The following is a 22,968-nucleotide window of genomic DNA, read 5'->3' on the forward strand; positions in this document are numbered from 1 at the left end:
GAAACATTTTCGAGATCGTAAACCAAGATACTGCTTCCGACTTCGTTCTCATCTAAAACCAGCTCTCCGAAGTGGATCTCGATCATGGTACGCCTGATACGTGACCAGCATAAAACCAATTACGTATCTGGTATAACGCATCTCTGGCCACAACGGAATCTATACCACGATATTAGAATATTTTTCAAACCGTAGACGATCGATTTATGCGGCGTTTCTTCCACGTGCGGGCTAACGTTGGCCCATTCGCGCTGGATACACGGGGCTTATAGACGCGGTGGCAATTCCAGCTGGCAGTTTAACGATCACGAGCACAGATCCACTTTTTTCCCGCGCTATCCCTGACGAGTCGTAAATCCGACGCGGTGCGGAGAGATAGCGGGGCTACGGCCGCTCGTTCGCCACGGAACACAGGGAGCATAATTCCGCGCGCGTACGACGCGCGTAATTCACCGCGTATCTATACGACGCGGCCGATACGCGGCGCGCACGCGTCTTTATTAGGGCTCTTTGTTCGAATTTTTTACGATTGTCGCTGCCCTCTATCCAGGCGCGTGGCTTTCTAAATGACGCGAACCACCCCCCTCGAGGATTTTTCCAACCGTATGCGACGTGCTGGAATTTCGGTTGTATCGTGCGCTTGGGAATCTCGCGTGTGGAAATGCCGAGTTTTTAGTTTTCTATGGGCGGAGGGGAATTCTGGAATCTTTGAAATTTGAAATCTAGGATTTGAATCCTTGAAATTTGAAATCTAAGAAATCTAGAATTTGAATCCTCGAAATTTGAAGTCTAAGAAATCTAGAATCTGAATTCTAGAAATTTGAAATCTAAGAAATCTAGAATTTGAATCCTTGAAATTTGAAATCTGCAAATTTAAGAAATCTAGAATCTGAATTCTAGAAATCTTGACATCTAAGAAATCTAGAATTTGAATCCTTGAAATTTGAAATCTAGAGTTAAAGGGTTAAGAATTGAGAAGTAGTTTTCAGATCTGAAATTTCGATGTCATTCCTCGATTTCCAAGTGAGACTTCCTTTATATTATACAACGGTTAGCAGGTGGAAGTGAGATTGCAAAACTCTGATAGAATTTTTGGTGGTACGGTTTGGATAAAAGTTTAAGATGTTATTAATACTTAGTAAGCTAGATTTATAAATAAATACTGAATGGATATACCAAAAGTTACTTCTTCCTTATATACGTGCGATAAACTTAAATCGTGAAAAAATCAAATTTTCCAATTCAACCCTTTGCCTCGCAATAACGTGTCACACTTGCGCTGCCATATTATTGTCAAGATATTAAAAATGAAGTATTACATTTGCAATAAACCTGAATTATAACAAAATCAAATTTTCGCATTTATCATGATCAACCCCAAAGCCCTCTCATCTTCCACTCAGCGAACGAAACAAAAAGTCCAAATTAAGAATCAAATCAAATCAGCATTCACCAATCTTCCATTTCAACGCGCCGAGCAAAAACTTCTCATTGGAAGTGTTCTAACTCCAACGCAAATCTCCACTCCGTCCTATACATCCGGCAACAAACACTCGTCAATTATTCGAGTAAATCCTGACGTGGTCTTTCAAAGTCCGACAGAGTGTCCGAAAAGCGGGGCAACGATCGAGTAATTGGACAAAACGGTAACCGAACGACAAACAAAGCCTGCTCTACGCCCGGCGACATCGTCGAGCTTGGTGTACGCGTAATCCCGGGGAACGGGCGACAAGTTCGAATCTCCGTGTCAGAAATTCGCGACAAGCAGAGACGTGGATCCCGGTGGCATTTCGAACGGAAATTCCGTCTGGTTCGTTCGTTCGTTGCCTCACCTCTCTCTCTCTCTCTCTACCGACGAGTCATAACTTCGCGGATGACGTGGAGCGCGATAGAGACACGCTCTTACGCCCTCTCTACACTGAGATACACCAGTGAAACCATAGAGGATAACGGAAGCATAATTCGAGCACAGGTAACGCATAAGTCTGCTAGCGGCCATCTGTCAGATAAAGGCACACCCTGCTACGTCATTCTACGTTGGATAACGAACTCTATCATCGGCTGACCTCGTTACGTGCTCTACGCCCGTGATTTCCTAGCTTTGTTTCCATCCGTATGAGCTTCCTACGATTCTAGCGGTATTCTGAGTTTCGTGGATCACGATATTTCTGGATAGGAATATACAGCGTTCCGGTGATCGACAATGAACGTCGTTTTACGGAGATTTAGTTGGGTTTCTTTTTGAAGAGATTTCTTTGGGTAGCGGTACAGTTGAAGAGTACAGTAGAAGAGATGTATGTTTTGTTACGAATCGCGATATGCTTGTTGCGAAACCGAATCCCTCATTTTGAGTCAGACCATTTAAGGAATCTACTCGGGATAGGGGACTCATGTAGTGCTCGGAAGATAGACTATTAACGCACAACAGTTTGCTGTTAAAACTGTGTATTTGTGAATGAATGTGAACAGAGCGCGAAATGCTTACTGCTGGGAAAATTCTGTGTTGTGTCGTGTGCTGTTCGCTATTTTATAAACTACGTGTGTGTTGTGATTGGTGGTGTGAAAACTGTCGTAGGTGGTGATTCGGGTGTGTCTGGTGGTGGTGTGAAAGTGGGGAATTTGTTCTTACATTTGTTATATTGCTTGTCGAAGGTCTGTTTATGATCTTAGGTCAGGTGTGAGAGGCGTCGAGTTTTTGGGTGTCGTAAAGTATTTTTCGTGCCGGTTAAGACCTCGCTCTTTTTGGGACGTGCTGGTCTATCGGGAATACCGATGTATTGTTCGGCTCGTCGGTATGGCCGAACAACCCAAGCGACGTCTGTTACGCATGTGACAGTTTAAATAATTGAAAATAATTCTATCATACAAAATTGTCGATATTGTAAGGAATTTTCTGTTCCTTTTGAGAGCATTCCGCGGAACATATAGAAACGTATTCACATTTGTAAACATTCTCACTTTTGTTTCGTTTCGAATGACCAAGAACTTTGCCGGAACGTCTGTGTACATGTATAAATAAGAGGCGAGCAACGAAAGCGCCGTCTCTGTAAACGTCTGGTTTTCTCGTTAGTGTAAACAATAAAATACGTCGTAGATTTTCTTTCTAAAAGAAAGTTTTTCGTGGTTCTTACAATACTGCGAATTTAACAAGTGCCTGGAATTGTTGGATTTACGGTTCAACGAGAATCAAGTATAAGAGGTGTACGTTTAAATAATTGAAAATAATTCTATTGTGCAAAATTTTTAATACCGCGAATTTAATAAGAAAAGAAGATTATTATTATTATTATTGCTGATTTCGTTTATTTTCCATCCCTGTCGATACACAATTCTCCAAACAGAGGAACTGGATCATCTGTATTGGTCATTCTACTTTCCTAACTCTTATTTTTACCAAATTTTGTGAACTTATTTAACTCTCTACTGTCGAGACACCGTTTTTGGAACGTAAAGCTACGAAACTCCTCAACTTCCACTTAATTTACACACAAATATAGAACATCTCTCACAACTTTCCTTACCGATTTACCCTTATTACACGTTTTCCTAATGGACATTGAAGAATAGAGTGGTTAATTGTCTTAATTTCATTTTAACATAACGACGTCGAGTTCCTAAGTAGGATGGAAGAAAGCGAAAAAGATAGAATCAGCGTTAATTTTAATTTCCACTATTTTCCACTGAAAACAAAGACGTTCCATTTCGACAAAATACTTTTCACGGAGAATCCTTTGGAATTGAACCGATACACCGACGGAGAGAGAGAGAGAGGTCCTTCGAAATCGGTTTCGTTTAAATCACGCGTTTATGTCGCGAACCGCGACACGGTTAAATCATTTGGTGAGTGAATCGTGACACGGCCGATATATCCGTCTGCACGTCCATATATCTGCGCCCCCTTTCCGCGTTTCGCTCATTTGCTCGGCTCGATATGCGGTTGTTCATGCCGGCGATGTGTCGAACGAACGTTGCAAAATTGTACGGGCGCGGCGTACCCGCGAACGCTGCACGCCGCTGAGTTTGATTAATTCTCGCCCGATGCTATAACCCACCCGATAAGGAATATATATATAGTGGATCACGAAAATCGCTTACGGTATTTCGTAAGAAATATCGTTTGCCCTGATAAATGGCCTTTCACAGTGGAAAGTTGCGGTGCCGGTTATCAAGAATACTCTCCTTGTGGCTCTTAAAAGGAAAATCTCTCGGTGGAAAAATAGCAAGAGTCGTAGTTTTTTCCCTGCAGATCCTTCCGAGGTTCGTGAAAACGACGGAAATACTAGCTCGGATATGAAATCTGGCAGTTTTACGATTGTCGATGGACTTGATCGTTTCTTAAGAATCTCGTATCGTTAATTCTTCTGGAGAAAATAAAGATTTATCGCGGCAGAGTGACTTAAATAGTTACTCTACTCTTGTGTAATTGAATAAGTGACGAAACTGTGTCTCGAAAAATTAAGTATAGGGATGAGAAAAAAATTAGTTTTCTTCTTTATCATTCTTAACAAGAATGCATAATTTTTTGCAGGATATTTGCTTTGTTAAAGTAACTCAAGTAACCACTTTACTTTCGGCTAGGTAAATAAGCGACGAAACTGTACTCCCAAGAATGAAACACAGTAAGGAGAAAGAAATCAATTTTCCTTTTTACAATTTTCAACAAAAATTGAACAATACTTCGTGCCTTTTTACTATACGAAAGCACGTAATTTCTAAAATTCGAAGTTTCCCAAATTCCGTCAAATACAGCAATGAGAGAGAAAAAAAGAATAAATATTCCTCTTTATCACTTTCAACGAAAATTGAACATCAACTCGTAACTTTTTGCCATACGTAAACCTCTAATTTCTAAAATTCAAAGTGTCTCAAATCCCGCCAAATAAAGTAACCAGAAAAGGGAAGAAATGAATTTTTCCTCTTTATCACTTTGAACAAAAATCGAACCTCAATCCCCAACTTTTCGCCACTACGAGAACGCATAATTTCAAAAACACGAGTACCAAAATAACCCTTTTCACGACTACACAAACCCGGGCGATACCTATCGCGGCTACTAGCACCGAGCTAATTCCCATCCCAAAGCAGGCATTCAACGCTATCTCATCTCTATTCGAGCGTGATCGCTACGCGTCCCCATCCAATCATCGAACTCAAGAAAATAGGGTCGATTAGTAGAGCGCAGCAGAGCAAGGCGCGACGGAACATTATTTACCTGCAATGAGAACCGATACAGATAATCCGGAGGATACTGTTGCGGATACTGATGATGTACATGATGCTGATAGGGCTGCTGATTGTAACGTTGCCCTTGCTGCGGCTGAAACTGTTGCTGCTGGTGGTGGTGTTGCTGCTGCTGCTGCTGCGGGTATTGCTGTTCCACATGCATCTGATGCTGATGCTGATACTGATGATGCTGATGATGATGATGATGATGCTGCTGGTGATACCAGGCATGATTGTAACCATCCATATCACAACGAAGTCACGTTCACGGTCCACGGCCTCGGACGTATCCTCAATGCGAGGTGAAAAAGGGAAGCTCGCGCAAATGGCAAACATATCAATCACCTGCCAATAGGGTCCGGACGTTCGATCGTCGTATTCCGAATTCTCTTTCGTGTGGAATCCCCGACATCGCGAGGCGGCCTCCCTCAACCCCTCTCACGCGTCCTATCTGTCTATTGTTTGGAGGTTCCTTTGTCTCGGTTGACGGATGGCTCGGCGAATCGACGAGAAAAATTATTGCGTTCCGCGATAGCGATTGCGAGTTTTCGAAAAAACCAAACGGCTGATTGTTCGTACCCTGTACTTGTTCGAGAGCTCTCTTTCTCTCTTATTCTCTTCCCCGGTCACTGACTATACTCTTGTACGAACCGATTTATCGATTGTTGAAGGTGGAATTATCGTTAGTTAGGTATCAGTGTTGTTTTCACATTTTGAGAATAGCGCGGCTGGGGAAGTTTGACTGTACTCTTGTATGAGCCGATTTGTTTATCGTTAAAGGGATGAACGTCGAAGATGGAATTATCGTTGGTATCAGTGATATCTTCAACACCTGGAGAATAGCACGGCTGGGGGAAACTTGAAAATCGAAACGATCCGCGTTCCCCGGGGTTTTCGACACAATTCACGAAAGGACACGAAACCGCAGGAGACTTCTGGAACTTGGCCGTTTCCGCACTTCCGCCGGAATTCTCGTATTGCACTCTACTAGGTGATGATTGCGGGCCAACTAACTCGCGTTCAAATCGCCGAAATCGCGGCGAGCCGCTGGTGGTCCTTCCCCACTCCTCTCCTTTGACCCCCACGGACTATTATTCTTCGTCCCTCGAACGATTCCTCTCCTCCTTCCGTCTCTTTTCGACGTTCGAAAGAGATCCCGCTAGGACCGGTCAGCCTCCGAGTTCCTGCTGGGGGTCGCCTTTGGGAAAAAGATGGTATGCATCAGGAAGAGAAGGGGTTGATACGCACACACGTCACCCTGGAATTTTTGTTTGAATCGAAAACCTGTAGCAGGAGAGATTCTTCCTGATGGCTGCCACTTCCTTCGTGGCTTCCTCCTTTTGCTCGACCAATCGTCGAGGAAAAATGCGTTTCACTTTTCTTTCGTTGGACATAGACGCTCCTCTCGGTGAGGCTCGCCTTTGACGACGATCATTGGACGAGGGAAGATACGTCCAAGTTTAATCTTTTTTTTTTATTAGGTTTCCTGCGTTACGATATTACGATTGCTTGTGATTTCTGGGAGCGAAAGGGTTCACGCTTTTGATGGAAATTTTGAGGAGCTTTCGGTTTGGTTGTATTAATGAAAAGTGAATTCAATTGTCGTTGAAAGTTTTGAAATTATTTCTAATTTTTATTTCGTTTTTTCTTTCTTTCTAGAATATAGGGAATACCTGTTGGCTATGTCATTGCTTGTGATTTCAACGAACGAAAGGGTTAATGCGTTTAATTGCAATTTTCATGACCTTTTGTTCTGGTTGTATTATTAAGGAGTGAATTCACCATCGGTGATTTAATGTAAAAATGAATGTTTTGAAATGATTTCTAATTTTCATTTCCTATTTCTTCTAGAATATACGAAATAGCTGTTTGACTATATTATTCCTTATGTTTTCAATGAACGAAGGGGTTAATGCGTCTAATGTTACTTTAGATCCTTCCTTCCACTTTTGTCAAGAAAATCGAAGAACACGTAGTATCAACTAATACAAAAGTGAACGTTTTAAAATTATTTCTGTATAGATTTGAATTGTATCGATTCCAACATACACGAAATAACCGTGTCGACTAAATTATCCCCTTGTACCTATCGTATATTTCTCACTGATTCAATATTGCTACAGCTACGCTGGAAAATGATTACACACACGTGTTTCCCCTCGCGTTTGTAATAAAATTCGAAAGGGATAATTCAACCGACGTGTGTAACTTTCGCGAAAATATCATCGTAGACAGACGTTTCGTTAATCACGGTTCAAGATGAAACACGTAACGACAAATCAAATTCATTATTCCCGCCGAGTTTCCACTTACAGCTGATTTAAACTGGCGATTAACACACGCATTACAGTTGCCGCGTTATCAGCTGCACGCGCACAAATCCTTTAACGATTACGCAATTCTAACATTCGCCCGTTTTCGTTTTATCGCGGCCTGATAATCATTAACTCAAATTAATTCTAGTTGCGGCGGTCCATTACAGAACTGTAATTGCAACGGCGCAGTTCCCATTACCGACCATTCAGATGGCATCACGTGCAATTAAAACGAGCCGGATAGAAATATTCTAATTAACATCGGGCTAGGTTGTATCGGTCAGAAATCTCTGTTGAACGTCGAAGAAGGGAACACAGGCATCGGTAACACGATTCAGCGTACGAACTTGCAAAAATTTTCCCGCTCGTCGTTGATTTTCGCGCGATCAGAGAGAGTCGGGAAAATTTGAACTAGAGAAAATTCGAAATTCTCCGAATTTAATACCTAACCGATACTGTAAACATCGACGGTATGTATTTCAATTCTGTTTTGCTTCTATTTTTCTTCTCTTTTCAATTTCATATGCGTATGAAGAGTGTTCGGATTTTTTTGTTTTCTCGGTACCCTATAAAGTTGCTAATAGCAGGTAAAGAATATTGTTTACTCAGCATGTGAAACGGAAGAATCACGAATTACGAGCACGATTTCATTGCAATGTTTCAACTGGTCAAATAGAGGTGGATATTTGGAAACGGTATATATGAAAAATGAAAATTACTGCGTAACTGGGAAAGGTAAATACGGAACGGTGAAACTCATTTTCTACGTTAATTCCAGGCAAGAAAAAAGAAGTATAAATTCAGGATACTTCAAAAAACTTCGACAAAAACAGATGCAGTGTAAAACTTCGCCGATAAATCATGTCGCCTAACGCACAATACATTATCCTCTTCGCGATTTCTTCGTTTATCTCAACATTCGCAGGTAGGAAAAACGCGACAGATTTTCCAAAGAACAAATCTTCAAGTTCCATTCGAACCATACGTCCCATTTAATTTTCAATCCAATCAACCTACACACATACACACATCTGCACCGTTCTTTCCTATCAATACGGAATCCATTATCAATGCTTTTAAATCCTCCCGATTTTCCCTCTGTCCTCGCATCCTTCAGGCCACCGGCAAACAGGTTAGACAGGGTGCGTGGAATCCCTTGGAGGGCGCAGCTAAAAAGGCGATTGTTCGCGCGCGTAGGGAAGGGCGAAGCGGAGGGTTCCTGTTCGTCCAACCCCTTTCACGAGGTTCGAACGGGTAAATCTAATAGTGCATGGCCCACGACACCCTGCGAAACGTCGCTGGCGACAAGTGTCCGATGAGATTTCCATGGGAATACCGGCGGGGGGAGAGAGAGAAAAAAATTCGAAACCAAGGGAACTTTTGGTCAAGCTCGAACGTTCTCTCCCTCTCCCTCTCTATCTCTAGCTTTCCCTCTCAGTATTTCTATCTATTTATCTATCCCCCCCCCTCTCCTTTTTTCTCTATCTCTATCGATCTCTTCCTCTCTCTTTTCCTCTATCTCTAGATCTCTCCCTCTCTTTCTGTCTCCATCTGTCTCTCCATCTCTTTCTATTTCTATCTGTCTCTCTATCTATCTATCTATTAAATATCTCTTCCTCTCACCCTTTCCATCTCCTCTACACCTATCTCTTTTCTTTCACGGAAACAATGGGTAAAACCGTAATAACGAGCTTCCATTTTCGCGAACGTTACACCAGGCAGAAACAAATGGTCGGCAAAACAATGAGACCGAGAGTACGAGCTGGTTGGCAGCCGCGAAATTTTTGGGAAAGCGGGATTATTAAAGGCCATAATCCTCTTTAGTAAGCGCGCCGCGCGGAACATTAAGCGCCGGTTACTCTGCCTGTGCTTGGTAAGTAACTGAAAACCGTCTAACCCCTGACGGAGCAGCTTTCCCTTCCTACTTTTTCCCCCTTTTTTTTTTCACAATTTTGATGAGTTCGATGCTGTTCCGCTGGGTCGGAAATGTCGGGCAGTTAACGTCGGGATTATGGATAGCTGGTGAGATTCGTTATACTGCAACTGGGAGAACGGTTTTGGTTCGAGGTTTATGGTGGAACGTTTTAATTAGGATGGAAGCTTTAGTACAATACTACGAAATAGCTTCCATGTGGTTTTCTTTTATTTCTCTCTCTCTCTACTTTCCTCCATTTTATTTTCATACCGGAAAAAATTATAAAAGTGTTTACCTTTGTACGTACTAAGAGGAGATTTAGCAGTATCGTCGATGAATTATAACTGCCTTCGAACGTCCGGAAAAAATGAAGTTTTGTCGTTCTCTTTCTGTCGTTCTGTTTCTAGAGCCCTACAAAGCACACGGGATAATCTCACTTTGCTTGAAACGCGAAAAAACCCGCGAATGTCCAAATATTTCAAAACACTCCGAAAACTAAAATATATAGTAGTGCTTCCCGCAACCATAAAATTCCAGAGAAAAAATTCTAAAGTAGCAACGTTATGTTACCTAATAGCACCTAAAAATCCGCGCACCCATTCTTCATCACCACGCACATCATCGTTGCATCTAACATAATTAAAGCACGACAGCGATTTACGATTCCCTAATGATCCGCATAATAAAACCAAAGCATAATTATACCCCGTCCACGTGCACCTTCTAGTGTTCCCTTTGTTGTGGAAAGCCGTTCCGTCAGTAGTGATTTAAAAAATGAAAAAACGAGAGGGAAAAGAGGAGAGCAGACGCTCGCGTCTATAACATCATTTGAAAAAATTGACGTCAGTACGCTCGACCCAGTTTTCCCTTCGCTCTACGACCGATTCTTCGGTCATGGTGGCGCTGGCCAGTAAAAGTCCGACCAGGATAACACGATTGTAAGTTATATACACGCGTTGGAAACGCGCCTGCACGCTCAATAGCGGCGGGGTCGAGCGTGTGGTTGAAATAGAGAGAGAGAGAGCGGAGAGAGTCAAGGGGGATGGGAAGAGACTGGAAAAGAAGTGGAAGAAAAAGGACGAAAGGGATTAGGGTAAGGTGAGAGAGAGTGAACGAGAGGGGGGCAGAAAAGGATAAGTGAGGAAGAGAAAGAAGGGGAAGATTAGGATAGAGATTCTCAAGGAATGTTTGGTGAATATGTCGTGATTTTCTTTGGGTGGATTTGGACGGTTCGTGGGAAGAAAATGAACGGAAACGAGGAGAAACTGAGAGATTTAGGTAATAGGGGCGGAATAAGGAATCTGGGATTTTCGATTGCTGTGCTGTGAGTATCTATAAGCTTCTTCGTCGTTTTTGTAAAATTCATGTGTTAAGGCTTCGTTAGAACTAGTTTATGATACGGTCGCTCCCTATAGACGCTATTTTTGAAAGGGCAAGTTTTACCCGTACCTGAATAGGTGGTACGTGACCTCAGCATTAGCTAAATTAATTTTCTGTCTCTCAATAACAATTACCGTGTCATAAACTTTAGGGAACCCAAGAGTCGGACGGCCACGGTGACCCGATCAACGGTACCGCGCTGACGTCACCTTGGGCCTTCCCCTGTCAACCAATCAGTGCCATCACCGATACCTTAAAAACCACGCGTAAACGTGTCTTAGAATAGTTCAGAATAGTCAATAGTAAAGGGAACACCATTCCCAAGAATACTATAATTTACATAGTCTCTTACATCTGTAAGAGTGGTCCTTCGAGAAATACAGATTGAAATCTAGTCGGCACATCACGTGCAATATCTACAAGGCTCGACCAGGTATCTCATTGAGATCCGATCACAAGCGTTAACACATGACAATATCTTATCTCGTTTAATTTCGTACAATAGAATACCAATAGAGAGCTTCGTTTTACACAATATAATTTAATATCTCGTACATAACGCAATAATAATATTTCACCTTTTTCTTTCATTTTTATCCTATTTAACTTCGCCCAATAGAATACCAAAAGGGAGCTTTATTTACGCACGACATAATTTCAAATAATATGAATAATCGCAAATTTACACTTCGTCGCAAACTTTCGAAAAACAACTTTAACACGTCCCTTAGGCAAACTCCTAAAATTAGTCAAATGTTTATGCAAGAAGATTTCGAACCTCTCACAATAACAACAAAAAAAGAAGAAACTCAACTCAGAAGAGTCCACGGAGTGGAGATTCAACGTGAAAAAGAAGTGCAGACGTGGATCTAGATCGAAAGACGGAGTTGATTAGAAGGTAGCCGTGTGATCGAGGAATAGAAGGAAGCGAAGGCAACACACGGTAGCGAGAAAATGAGGAGACTACCGGTGGTAGTAGCGAGGAACGTTCCGTTTCGCACGCGTACACGGTTCGGGCGGGAAAAAAAAGAAAATCACCTGGCACAGGGGACGGACGCGGGCGGGTGAAAAATTCAAAAGCTTTGCATACGAGCGAAAAAGAGGAGAGAGAGAGAGAGGGCGTGTGCCTCTTGAATCTCTGTACCGGCGAATTTCAACCCCGCTGGACTGAGCACCGCCGACGTAGGGAGAGACTTTTTTGCGCTTCCAATCATCGCGATACGAGGAGGCCCGTTGCGCGCATTCGCCGCGGCAAAAACAGCCATCGCGATGAAACACCGGCTTCCTTTTCCAGCCTCCGTCTATACGCGCGCCCCGAACTTAAGTAGTTTCATTGATAAATGCGATTTTATCGGACGTCGAGATCGCTCAAGTGCGCTGCCAGTCTATTCACCTGCTCTCGCTTCGTTTCATTTTTACCTTATTCCTACTCTTTCTCCCTCTTCTTTCTTGGATTCTATGGTTTGGCAAATAGGCCGTATTTCGCGTGGCGAGTAAATGATGGTTCTCGTTGATTAATGGGATTTTAGTGAATTATTTCGTTCGGTAAGGTAAATCACTAACATATGAAGATATTGATTGTTGAGAATGAAACAGCAAAACGAAGTATTTTTGAGATTAATGCTTTCATCATTTTTGTATTGGTACCAATTTTTTTCCCCTAAGACTAAGAAAGTAAACGTGAGGTAGTTATCATTTTAATACTGTGCGATGTAAGATAAAGTGATTTACAATTTGATCATTTTCTCAGGATTGTAAAATTTGAAATTGAATTTGGAATTAATTTTTGTGATTGATAGGACTGTTTTCGTCACATCTTCATCAGAATCGAAGGGTTAACTGGTTCGTCTAATCCGTATAAAATTTCTTTTCATCCATATTTCACAATTGAAAGTATATTAATATTTAATTTGTCGAATTTCTCGTTATTTAAGTGATCTTGATCATTTTTAAATTGCTAATAGAACAGTATCACCAGTTTATATTAATCCAGAATATTTTTTCTTTGCTCATTTTTAACGAAATGAAGTAAATACCTGAGATTGTAGCTTATTCAATGTGTATTTTCTTCGTTTAATATTTTAGGATAGGATTTTATTGAATAATACGATCGTTCAAGCAAATTACAGTTTATTACGTATTTGTTGTTACATTTAATTCGAATTTCTGCGGTTTCCTTTATCTCCGAATTTTTTATTCGAACAAACGAACCGAAACTGGTGTAACTAATAATTAGTTGAAGAATTCACCGGAAAGTACAACTTTTAATTACGCGGTACAGTTCGCGGTATTTCCACAATTCAAGAAATTCCAATTGATCCACAGTTTCATTCCTCTGGACCATAAATTCTTCCGCTTTTCGTTTCGTTCCTTCCTTTGGGTTTAGTATTTTTATCTTCCCCGGGGAAAAATTCCTTTCCGAATGTTCACCAACCGTGCAATCCGCTCTTGTGTGAATGTCTCTGGTTAAAAAAAGAAAAAGAAAAATGAGGCTCGAGAAATGCGGTTTAGAGTTGCTCCCGACCGCCTAACTTCGGCTTGATTACTATCTAAAGTGTGCTTAAAAACTGAGGTATTACCGGTGAACTCCGTCTGCGATTATTGAAACAGCTAAACTCGAAGCAAACACGGATAGAAAATTTCCCAAATGCATATTAAATCTTTTACCCGGAAGATAAAATATTTTCACTGAGAAACCGTGCAAAAGGGTAGCCAATTGCCGACACGAGGGCTGAAGAAGGACGAGATAGAAATTTTTGCGCCGTGTTACAAAAGGGTTTCCAATCCTATATCTCATCTCGCAACCAACGTGTCACCATACTGTCGTCGCGGCGATAACAGGGCGAGAACCGATGGCACGTTAAGCCCCCGTCCGTTTGCAAACGTCAAATTCTTCGTTGGCACAGCTCCCGTTGGACATTTTAGTCGCGGGTTAATAACGCGACGACGCGCGTTACTGTAATTCGGTGGACGGTCGCGGGACCAGAGCGGCGGCGAAGATTAAAGGATTCACGGGCTCGCGCGCGTTATAAATTCGAAATGGAGATAATTACGATAGCAGTCGTATAACGAGTCCATAAAGCGCTGCTTGGAATTGGTTAAATTTATCGATCGTGCACCGGACGATACGTGGTCGCTTTTTATCGCGACGATCCCCTGGTAATTCCATTCTGCGAACCAATACACACGCGTATACACATATACAGAGGCGTTGCTTCACGTCTACGCTACTATTTGATGTTGTTTCTACCCCGAAAAAGCGGGGTGACGCGACGTTAATGGGTGCATCGTTAAAGGAAACGATCGCGTATGCTTTCGTGCTAACTTTTTCAGAGGAAATAAGGCGATGTTTGCGATAAATATTGCCTTGTTGTAATCGGGAATGCTTTTCCGTTGGTAGATGTGAGATGCAACGTTTGTTGCAAAGGATAGATAAGCGATGATAAGATTCAGAGAAAAACACGATGGAAAAAGGAAGTTGTCTAGAGGTATAAATGGAAAATAGTGTGTTCTCTGGATCAGTTCAATTGAATCTTGAAAAATGTGTAAAAATTGGAATCAGTTATTTTATCTTGATTCTTGTAAATGTTCATATTATATATTTTATATTTAACACAGGCATAATAGTGTAATTAAAAAGGAACAATTTTTTAATACATAAAGTATTGGATAACCAAAGACTAGTTAACTTTCCTAATTAACAGATTAATCTAGTCAGTATTAAAAATCGAACACTGAAACAAGATTAGATAGGATAATTAGATAGGTCTTTTTATTATTTACATGTGCTGAATCTATTATTGAAGTTGTCTGTATACTATACAACACCCTGTACAAAAATAGGAATATCTGTATAAATATTCCAAGCAGGTTCGTCGAAATTTAAATAGAATTTCCGAAATCCTATCAGTGCCACTTTACGTGATACTTGCTGAAATCTCCCTAATCTCCCTCGTCCTACCTAAAGCCTCTCCAAGTCTTCCTGACTACCGATGAATAGCTCAAATCCATTGAACACAACCTGTGCCGAGCTTAGACATGTAAAAAAACAACTGAAAGACTCACATTCACCTGCCAAACCGAAGCAACCTTGCTGCTACACCCAAATACTAATGACCTATTGAAAACCAGCGACGCACCGTATGCGTCGTACGAAGAAATAAGACGGTGTGAAATGAAAAAGTGAAAAATGAGTAGTCAACAACCAGAATTACCAATGACAATTATTCCTGGAGATTCACTTTTACTTAGAGATCGATCTTCACCTTCCTGAACTCTCACACCGATTTTCAACTCTGCGGTAGGATTTTTCGTAGGCATTTCAGTCGTCCTGGTCGGAATTATTTCTTAGTGGCGCGTGCTCGGTCAATTATTGTCTAAAAGACGTATGAATTTTATTCAAACGAGCTTGTTCAAGCTGTGTGTATATTATTTCTCTTTCTAAAGGCGAAGAGCCTACAGAGCGTTTAGAAGGTAAATACGCCTTGCCGAGAGTATTCCAGAGTTCGACTGCAAAGAGTTAAACGGTCGGAATGTGGTATTTATACCGTACAGTTTCACGCAAATTCATAACAACAAGAAGGAAGGGCAGTTTGAGAGCGTCAACTGTTTTCGAAAAGTAAGCGAATTCCGATTTCGTCGGTCTGTGGTACCGTGACGCGAGTCCTACATAGGGTGCTTAACCGTTCGAGTGCCAAGTGTCCTCGTATTCGGCATCGAGAAGTGCCCTTATCGGGCCACGAAGTGTAAATTTCATTCCATTTCTTACAATCTCTCTATTTTTTCATAAGTTTTCCCTTTGTCTCGTGTTATTTCCAAACAGTCGTATTCGGTAAAAATATCCGAAACACAAGAAGCTCGATCGCTCCGACACTTTTCTCTCAGATTTCTGCAACAACCCTGAAACAGGTTAATTTTCATATTTCGTTGGATCTATCTGTCGAAAAATCGACACCATCCCGCCTCGGTTGTCCAATACTCGCGTGCCACCGTCGGTCCGGCAAAAATGTGGCAGGTATCAAAGCCTGCCTAGGCACTTCGTCATCTCGTGGCAACGAGAGACTCTCCCCGGAAGCCTTCTGTTCCGGGCTCGTCTGTGAAAGCCCACCCTACCCCATCCCCTCTCTGTCCCTCGGTTCTCGATCCTCTCGCCTCGTATTTATGTTCTTGAGAGCAACCTGCCAATTAGTTCCTACCCTTACGCGGCTGTTATGCACACTTTGAACAACTAGAGACGCGGCCCGGTACTTGCAATTGGATACCAGTATTCACTTTCAAGAGTATTCTCGACGAGCTTTGTAGTCCACGTGCGACTCACCCCCGCTCGCTCTCGCTCTCGATCCCCTTTTCCGTGTCTCGTTCGTTCACGCTCTCCTCCCAATTACGTATCCGTCTCTGAAGATCGTTTTCTCTTTAGATATTCAACTCTGTCCGCCTGGAGAAATCGAATACGCCGTCGAACTTCCGAGAGTAAGGGTAAAGGCGAGGTGAAGAGAGAGAGGGATAAAGCGTCACGAAGCCGCAAAATCGTTCCCCCTTTGGCATCGGGGGTGATTCGCGAAATTGTCGCGTACCACTGGTAAGATGTTAGGCGAACGGAAGGGAGTTTAGTGGTAATAGGTCGAGGGGGGAAAGGGCGACGATAACGTCTAAGCAAGGTGGTTCCACTCGAGAATGGCTCTATTGCCGAAATTACAGGCTGAACTATATGCGTTTTGCATGGAACGATAACGATTCGCCGTGAGAACGATTCCAATTTCTGCTTGGATATAGTTGATCCTTCGAAGAGCTCGCAAGGTTGATAAAGGATCGACGAAGTTCGAGGAATAATGGGTTTTACAGGGTATTTAACGGTGTTCGAGTAATGGGATATAATGGAGGCTGAAGTTCGCGGACGGAATTGAGAAGTTCAGGTTTTTCTCCCGTGAAATACGCTCCTCGACCGGTTTAAATCTCACGGTTTTTTTCATACTATTTCAACCTCGATCGATTTTCCGTTCGCCCTTCCGGTGGAATTTTTCTGGTAATACGTTTAGAGTGAAAATCTGCGTCTTTCGCATTAGCCGCTCGAAGGGGAAAAGTAAGAGAGTGGAATTAAGATAGGCTTACGGTTCTATGAAATGCGAGATTGAATTTGCGAAACGTGAAGGTAGTTCAAATATTTCATTTCTCTTTTCAACTTTCTCGTATCACTTCCTGTGTTAGCTTCGCGAATCATTGTGTACGAGTTAAGCCGCCCCCGCTATCTCAAATATTTCTCTTATTTGCATAGATAAACTAAAATATTCCGTGCATGCCTGCTATGATTTCGGTGGGATTTACCGAATCAGCTCGGAGTGTATTTTTTCGTCGGCCACTTTTTAAAACGTCACTCTAGCCTTTCGCGTGGTGGCACGCTATATTTCCATCTCGATAAACCACGGTAAGAAGGAATTTTATGTAACGTGCTCGGGGTGATTTAAAGATTAGGGAGAGCACTTGCATTTTATCACTGTTCGGTTTAATGTTTCACTTTTAAAGAAGCATTTGATATTGACGAATCTGTCACTGACTAGAATTATAAAAGTTACGCGAGTTCGTGTAAAATATTGCAGTCTTATTTACAAGGTGCGAAAATAAACTTCAACGTGAATTTTCACACGTCCACCTTTAAATCTGAAAAACAAAACACTTCTTCTTTTTTCCCAAAGAATATCCCATTTCACGGTGAAACAAAATCACGAAGAATATGGAAGGAACAACCTAAATAGAAACAATGCACCCTTTTCGTCCCTTAAATTTGAATCTAGAATGCAATTTGTGTAACATATGCAACCAATTTGAATAATTGTGTTCTATTATAACATACAACGTGAAACATAATTACTTTCAAGCTGAAATATGTCTCGCAATACGCAGTAATCGCACAATCACATTTAAAATTCCAGGAAACTTATCAAAATTCCAGGAAGAACAAAAGGCAACCCTCTTTTCCACGCAAACCCTTCCAAACGAGAAGTGAATCCAAAACGAACACCGTACCGTTTAAAAGCAGTTAAAGAATGTCTGGCGAAAGAAAGGACGATCATCTGCATCGGATATTATCGAAGGAGACGATCTTTTTTTCGTAGCCACGAAAACGCATATTTCGCAAGGCGAATCGTCTGTCGAGCATCCGGTGTACGCGAGGGACCATCGATCTTCGGTCAGACGACGACGACGACGTAAAACCGTGCAGGACGATCCCGAAGGCAGGAGAACAGGAAGTTTCTATAGCGCGGAGGATTATAGAGGCGGGTAGAAGCAGGATTCTTGCAATAACTCGCCGCGGCTTGGCACGGTATCGCAAACAAACACGGAGGCGAATTGAACGGAGGCGCGCCAAGTATTTTCCAATTACATCTTCCATTAACGATCATTCCCCGTGTACACGAACCTCTCTCTCTCTCTCCGTTTCTCCCTTCCTCTCTTCGTGGACGGATCGATCCAAGGAGCACGCCGGCTTCTTCGCCGCTCCGCGAGCTTCGCGCAGAGTTCAGAAATAATTCGCTCGATCGGCGAGACGATTGGCTCGGTGAAATCGAGACGATAAGTGGGGCTAAAAATGTACAAGTTCTGTCGAACACGATAAACTTTAATTCTATCTTTCCTTTATTTTTGCTTTCTCTCGTTTCGTGTCATTTCTTGCCTTCTTACTTTATCATTTGAGAACCTCGCGTAATGTCTCATCTAATTATTTACCATTGTGGGATTTTGTTGATTACTTTTTATGTATATTAAATTAAAAGTACCCCAAGCGTCGCCGGTGCTCTTCACTGATACTATCTTTATTTGTCCCAGAAAATGTAATTCGCTCCCTTAATATTTACGGTTCGACGCTTCTCGTTCGCTGGTCAAACACACACACCGTCCTCTTCTTCTCGAACACACGCATTCACACACACTCACACACGTCGCGATCGGCTTGATAACCCATGTTATTGTTTAAACAAATGCGCCACGCACGACCGTCTTTCGTTCGTTCTTCCTTTCCAGGCCATTCCTCATCTCTCCCTACATTCACTCTTTCGTACCAAAAACCCCACACTATCATACAGTGTATTCGAACTCGTGGCAAAATAGTAAACATTTTGTTAATTCTATTTTTTTTCTGCTCTTGTTTCAGTTGCTTTCTTGTCTTCTTATCTAGAATCTTATGTAGTATCTTATATAATTATTTGTTAGCTTAGGGTATACGTATTACATTGAAACAGAAATCCATATTAACTGTTACTTCACACATTTCCATGAATTTACACGACTCACCAGAATGTCTGATAACACCGATAATTCGAGGTTTTAATGTTTGACACCAATATCGAGCAGTGTAATCAACACAGAAACAATTGAAATTCAATCTAACATCTGTTCTACGATCGAAGTCATCCAGAGTTTGCAGAACACTTTGCAGATCAATTAATCTATAAATTGTTCCTTAAATCAACGAAACCGAAGAACCCACCAAATCCCACAGTGGAAGAACGCAACGCTTCCTCAAGACACGAAATCGGTAAAGCGGTCAGAAAGAATCCCCAGAAAAAACAGCATTTTCCAGCCACGTCGCAGAAATCGCGATTACCCCCGGGACACGTACACCTATACGTTTCGACGTAAGGATGGAAATTCCGCGGGCGGCCCAGAAAACGCAGAAACGATCCGTACCAAGGGTATAAGACACGCGTTCATCGACTGGAACCCCGGCAGAATACCAACGGTCCCCCGTGACCTACAGAGAAAAAGGGAATCCAAGCACAAGAGAAGAAAGGAAAGAAACCGGGCTACGGCAGCCATTAGCATGTTCGTTTCGGTTTAAAATTTAAATCGCCTCTCGCGATCAATCGCGGAAGAGTTGAGAACAGGAAGCCTATGGTGTCTCTTTAAAAAATCTCACCAACGTTCCATCTCGACCAGAAACAACCAACATCGTTGCAACGCTGGAGGAAGACAAAAGACACGAAGCTTAGAAGAAAAAGAAGGAAAAAGGCGCGAAAGCGAGCAGCTGCCGGTCCAGATTTTCAAGTTCGAAGCCACCGATAAAATTCGTAAAGGAGAGAGAAGAGCACGCACGTGTTCGACAATTTTTCAAGGCCATCTCCGTATCCGTGCAACGTTCTCGAAGGAACGCTTCATAGGTACACGCGATTGGTCGGCGAATCTGAGATATTTCCTTCCGTGAAATCCACACGGAATCGTTGATTGGTCGGTATCCGGTCCAAGGGGGGTCTTCTCGTCGCACGAGGGTGAAGAAGTGTTGCTGGGGGGTCGTTCGCGATTCACTGGGGGTCCTCTTCTTCGTAAGGGTGGACGGAACATTCTTTCGTGCAACGGGGTGCATGCTCGACGACACCGGTTCGACTGGATCCAACTGTGAGAAGATACGTTGTGCCGCGTTTTGTCTAACCGAGAACCGAAGGAGTTCTTCAGCCAGGTTTCTCGTTCTTGGAGGCAAACGAGCCACCACTTTCGTCTCTCTCTCCCCTTGGAAAAAGAAACCGACCCGTTTCTCGTTTGCGACTCGTTTCGAGAATAGTGGGTTATTTAAAGGGAACGATCGCTTCTGCTACTTCCGGTCGGCGAGACAGTTGGAATTTTTTAACAACATGGGAATTGTGTGCCATCCACGCGGTGTTTTTGCTTCGAGAAACGTGACGTTGGTTTTGAAGACGAGAGGAGCAACCCTTTGCACTCGAACATCTTTTTGCTACGAGTAAATTGCAAATCAGATTTATTTTTATATTATACAAGGCCTTGTAACAGTTCAGTAAAGATTGCTTCTTTCAAACACCAATTCGCTGTTTGGACAATTACGCGAGGCCTGTAGACCTGTAAAATCAATTTTTTACCAAGTGGTAAGCAATGTCGCTTCTCAGTCGCCTCTCGAGTGCAAACGGTTAACCCCTTACGATTTACCACTTGGTAAAGAATTCACGGAGGAACTCCTAAAGTTGATACTTTCCAGGACAGCATGAACTAATGAACTCGAGATGGGTGAGGAACGTCGTTACACTGTTTTCACCCCAATTTATTAAAGTATAAGTGTATGGTCGCATAGGCGTACAATTTGTCCAGAATATACAATCGTCTACGTTGTTGCTTGTCAGCGGTTCGGCGGGTAAAGGAAAAACTGTCCGGATGTGTAGGCGTACTGGGTTTTTATATTGTTAGGACAGGGAGACAGGAGTAGCGATAGATAAAGATAGAAGTGGATGTGGACATGTGCGCTTCTTAGGCCGCTCGAGGACCAAGGCAAGTCTTAACCCGGGGAGAGACAAAAGGACGGAAACTAAAATCTGAAGGAGTTGGAAAAGGGAAAGTTCGCGTGGAAGAATAGAACGAGGTTCGGCAAGGGTTTGTTGACGAAGACGTACCCGCCACAAACTGTTACAAACTTTTGCATAACATAAAAATCGTTAATTTCTATATTAGTTTTACAAAATTTCATCGATTCAGCAAGCAAGCTCTAATTCACCACCTCCCTGTAGCAAAGAGATCTTCGAGTGCAATGAGTTAACGCGTGCGTTTGCCTGTGTACACACAGAGTGTGTCGTTCGAATCGATGAAATTGTCGCGATACGAGCGTGGAGAGAGGGCCAGATATTAGCGAAATCTTGGCAAACGGTTTGCTCCGTCCGGTCGGATTTAGAGCAACCGTAATGACTCCCGACTATTTTCGGAAGTTCCTTCAGAAGCTTCGCTAGATTTTCCTGGCTATTTATAAGAAGGTGGCCGGTGTGTCGTTGAGGTTGTGATGCATGGACAGTTATTAAGCGAGGAACGGGCCCTCGTGATGATGACTGATGCTATCGGTACGCGCGGACTGTCGCAACATGCAGAAACGGGTACAATGTTGTAAGAAATTATGGACATGCTTGGATGTTGTCCAATCGTTTTTTAAGGTTCGAGTACAGGAAGCTATCAGTTAGGGATTACGAATGCATTAATTCACTAAGTAACGGTAGATCTCGTTCGTGTTGCAATATTAATCCTTTACAACTTGATTTTCCGCGAGAAGAAAATTTGTTTTCATCGGAGAAGCGAGGATTGTAGCAGCAAATAGATAAAATGAGAGTTTCCAGCCGCATCACGTTACAGAGGATCAACCTACTCGAGAATAGCGATGCACACTTTCGTTCAGAAGTATCAGGACACTTGCTGAATGTCAGACAAACTTGAACGGTCGTTGTAAAATGATTGAAATTAAAAAAAATTGTTTAACCTGAAATTTCGTAAAATGACGAGTACTACGAAGAAATCTAGTTTAAGTCACGTACTATTTTCTGTACGAACATAACGGGTGTCCTAATAGTTATAAACTGCAGTGTACATATTATGCAATACGCATTAGTTCTTCGATATTCGTTATCTATCATTTTCTACATTTCTCAAATTTGTATCAATTTCCTATATTTAATTATGAAATATTGATATAAATATCAATATAAATATTGAAATATCGATGATTGTATAATGTTTATTTATTTACGATTTCGAAGAAATTGTTAATTTTTCCATTTTCTTCTCTGTTTAATTCATTCAAATTCTTCAGTTTAGAAATGAACTAAACTTTTCATTCCTGAAGAGATTAACATTTATTTCACAATAAACGTAAAAATCGAAACAGCGTTACTTCAACAACTGAGTAAACCTTCTGAAGCCACGAAACTCTCGAAAACACCGCTCCAAAATTTCCTCATCGCACCGAACACCGATGTCACCGCGCCTCTAATCCGTTCGATTCGCGGTGACCGCAGGCCGTGCGAAAAAATCGGCAGACACGCGTGCGGACCGCATCGTATCGCTACTACAAACACGCGGCGTAATTTACACAGCCGCGGTGTCGCTTTCGAGTGGTCGATCAAAAGGGCGAACACAATTCGTCTGGTCGAGTCGCGTGAACGGGCGTCGTGTCGCGTATCATCGAGAAAAACAACAACGAGGAGAAGAAGAAGACGAGAGAAAGAAGTTAGAAACGCGAGAGAAAAAGAGTGCAAAAGAGAACGTAGAGATGAGGAACGACGAGAGAAAGAAAAATGTGAAAAAGAAGAAGAAGCGGAAACAAACAAGAGGACCGAGAGGAGAAAAAGAAGGGGACATGGTAGAAGCAGTGACGAGGAGAAG

At 42.2% G+C, this 22,968-nt stretch overlaps 1 protein-coding gene across 1 annotated transcript in view; it reads right to left on the reverse strand.

Annotated features, from left to right (window-relative positions):
* The window catches only part of LOC108575340, a 413,517-nt gene that overhangs the window by 73,413 nt on the left and 317,136 nt on the right, over positions 1–22,968 (reverse strand). Inside the window, exons 9-10 of the mRNA XM_017938107.1 lie at positions 5,331–5,413; positions 262–265 (exon numbers count right to left, since the gene is read on the reverse strand). Coding sequence (XP_017793596.1) covers positions 262–265; positions 5,331–5,413 — 87 coding nt within the window. The remainder of the gene's footprint in view (positions 1–261; positions 266–5,330; positions 5,414–22,968) is intronic.

This window comes from Habropoda laboriosa, unplaced genomic scaffold (assembly GCF_001263275.1).
Source record: "Habropoda laboriosa isolate 0110345459 unplaced genomic scaffold, ASM126327v1 scaffold143, whole genome shotgun sequence".
In the NCBI taxonomy this organism is placed as follows: Eukaryota; Metazoa; Arthropoda; class Insecta; order Hymenoptera; family Apidae; genus Habropoda; species Habropoda laboriosa.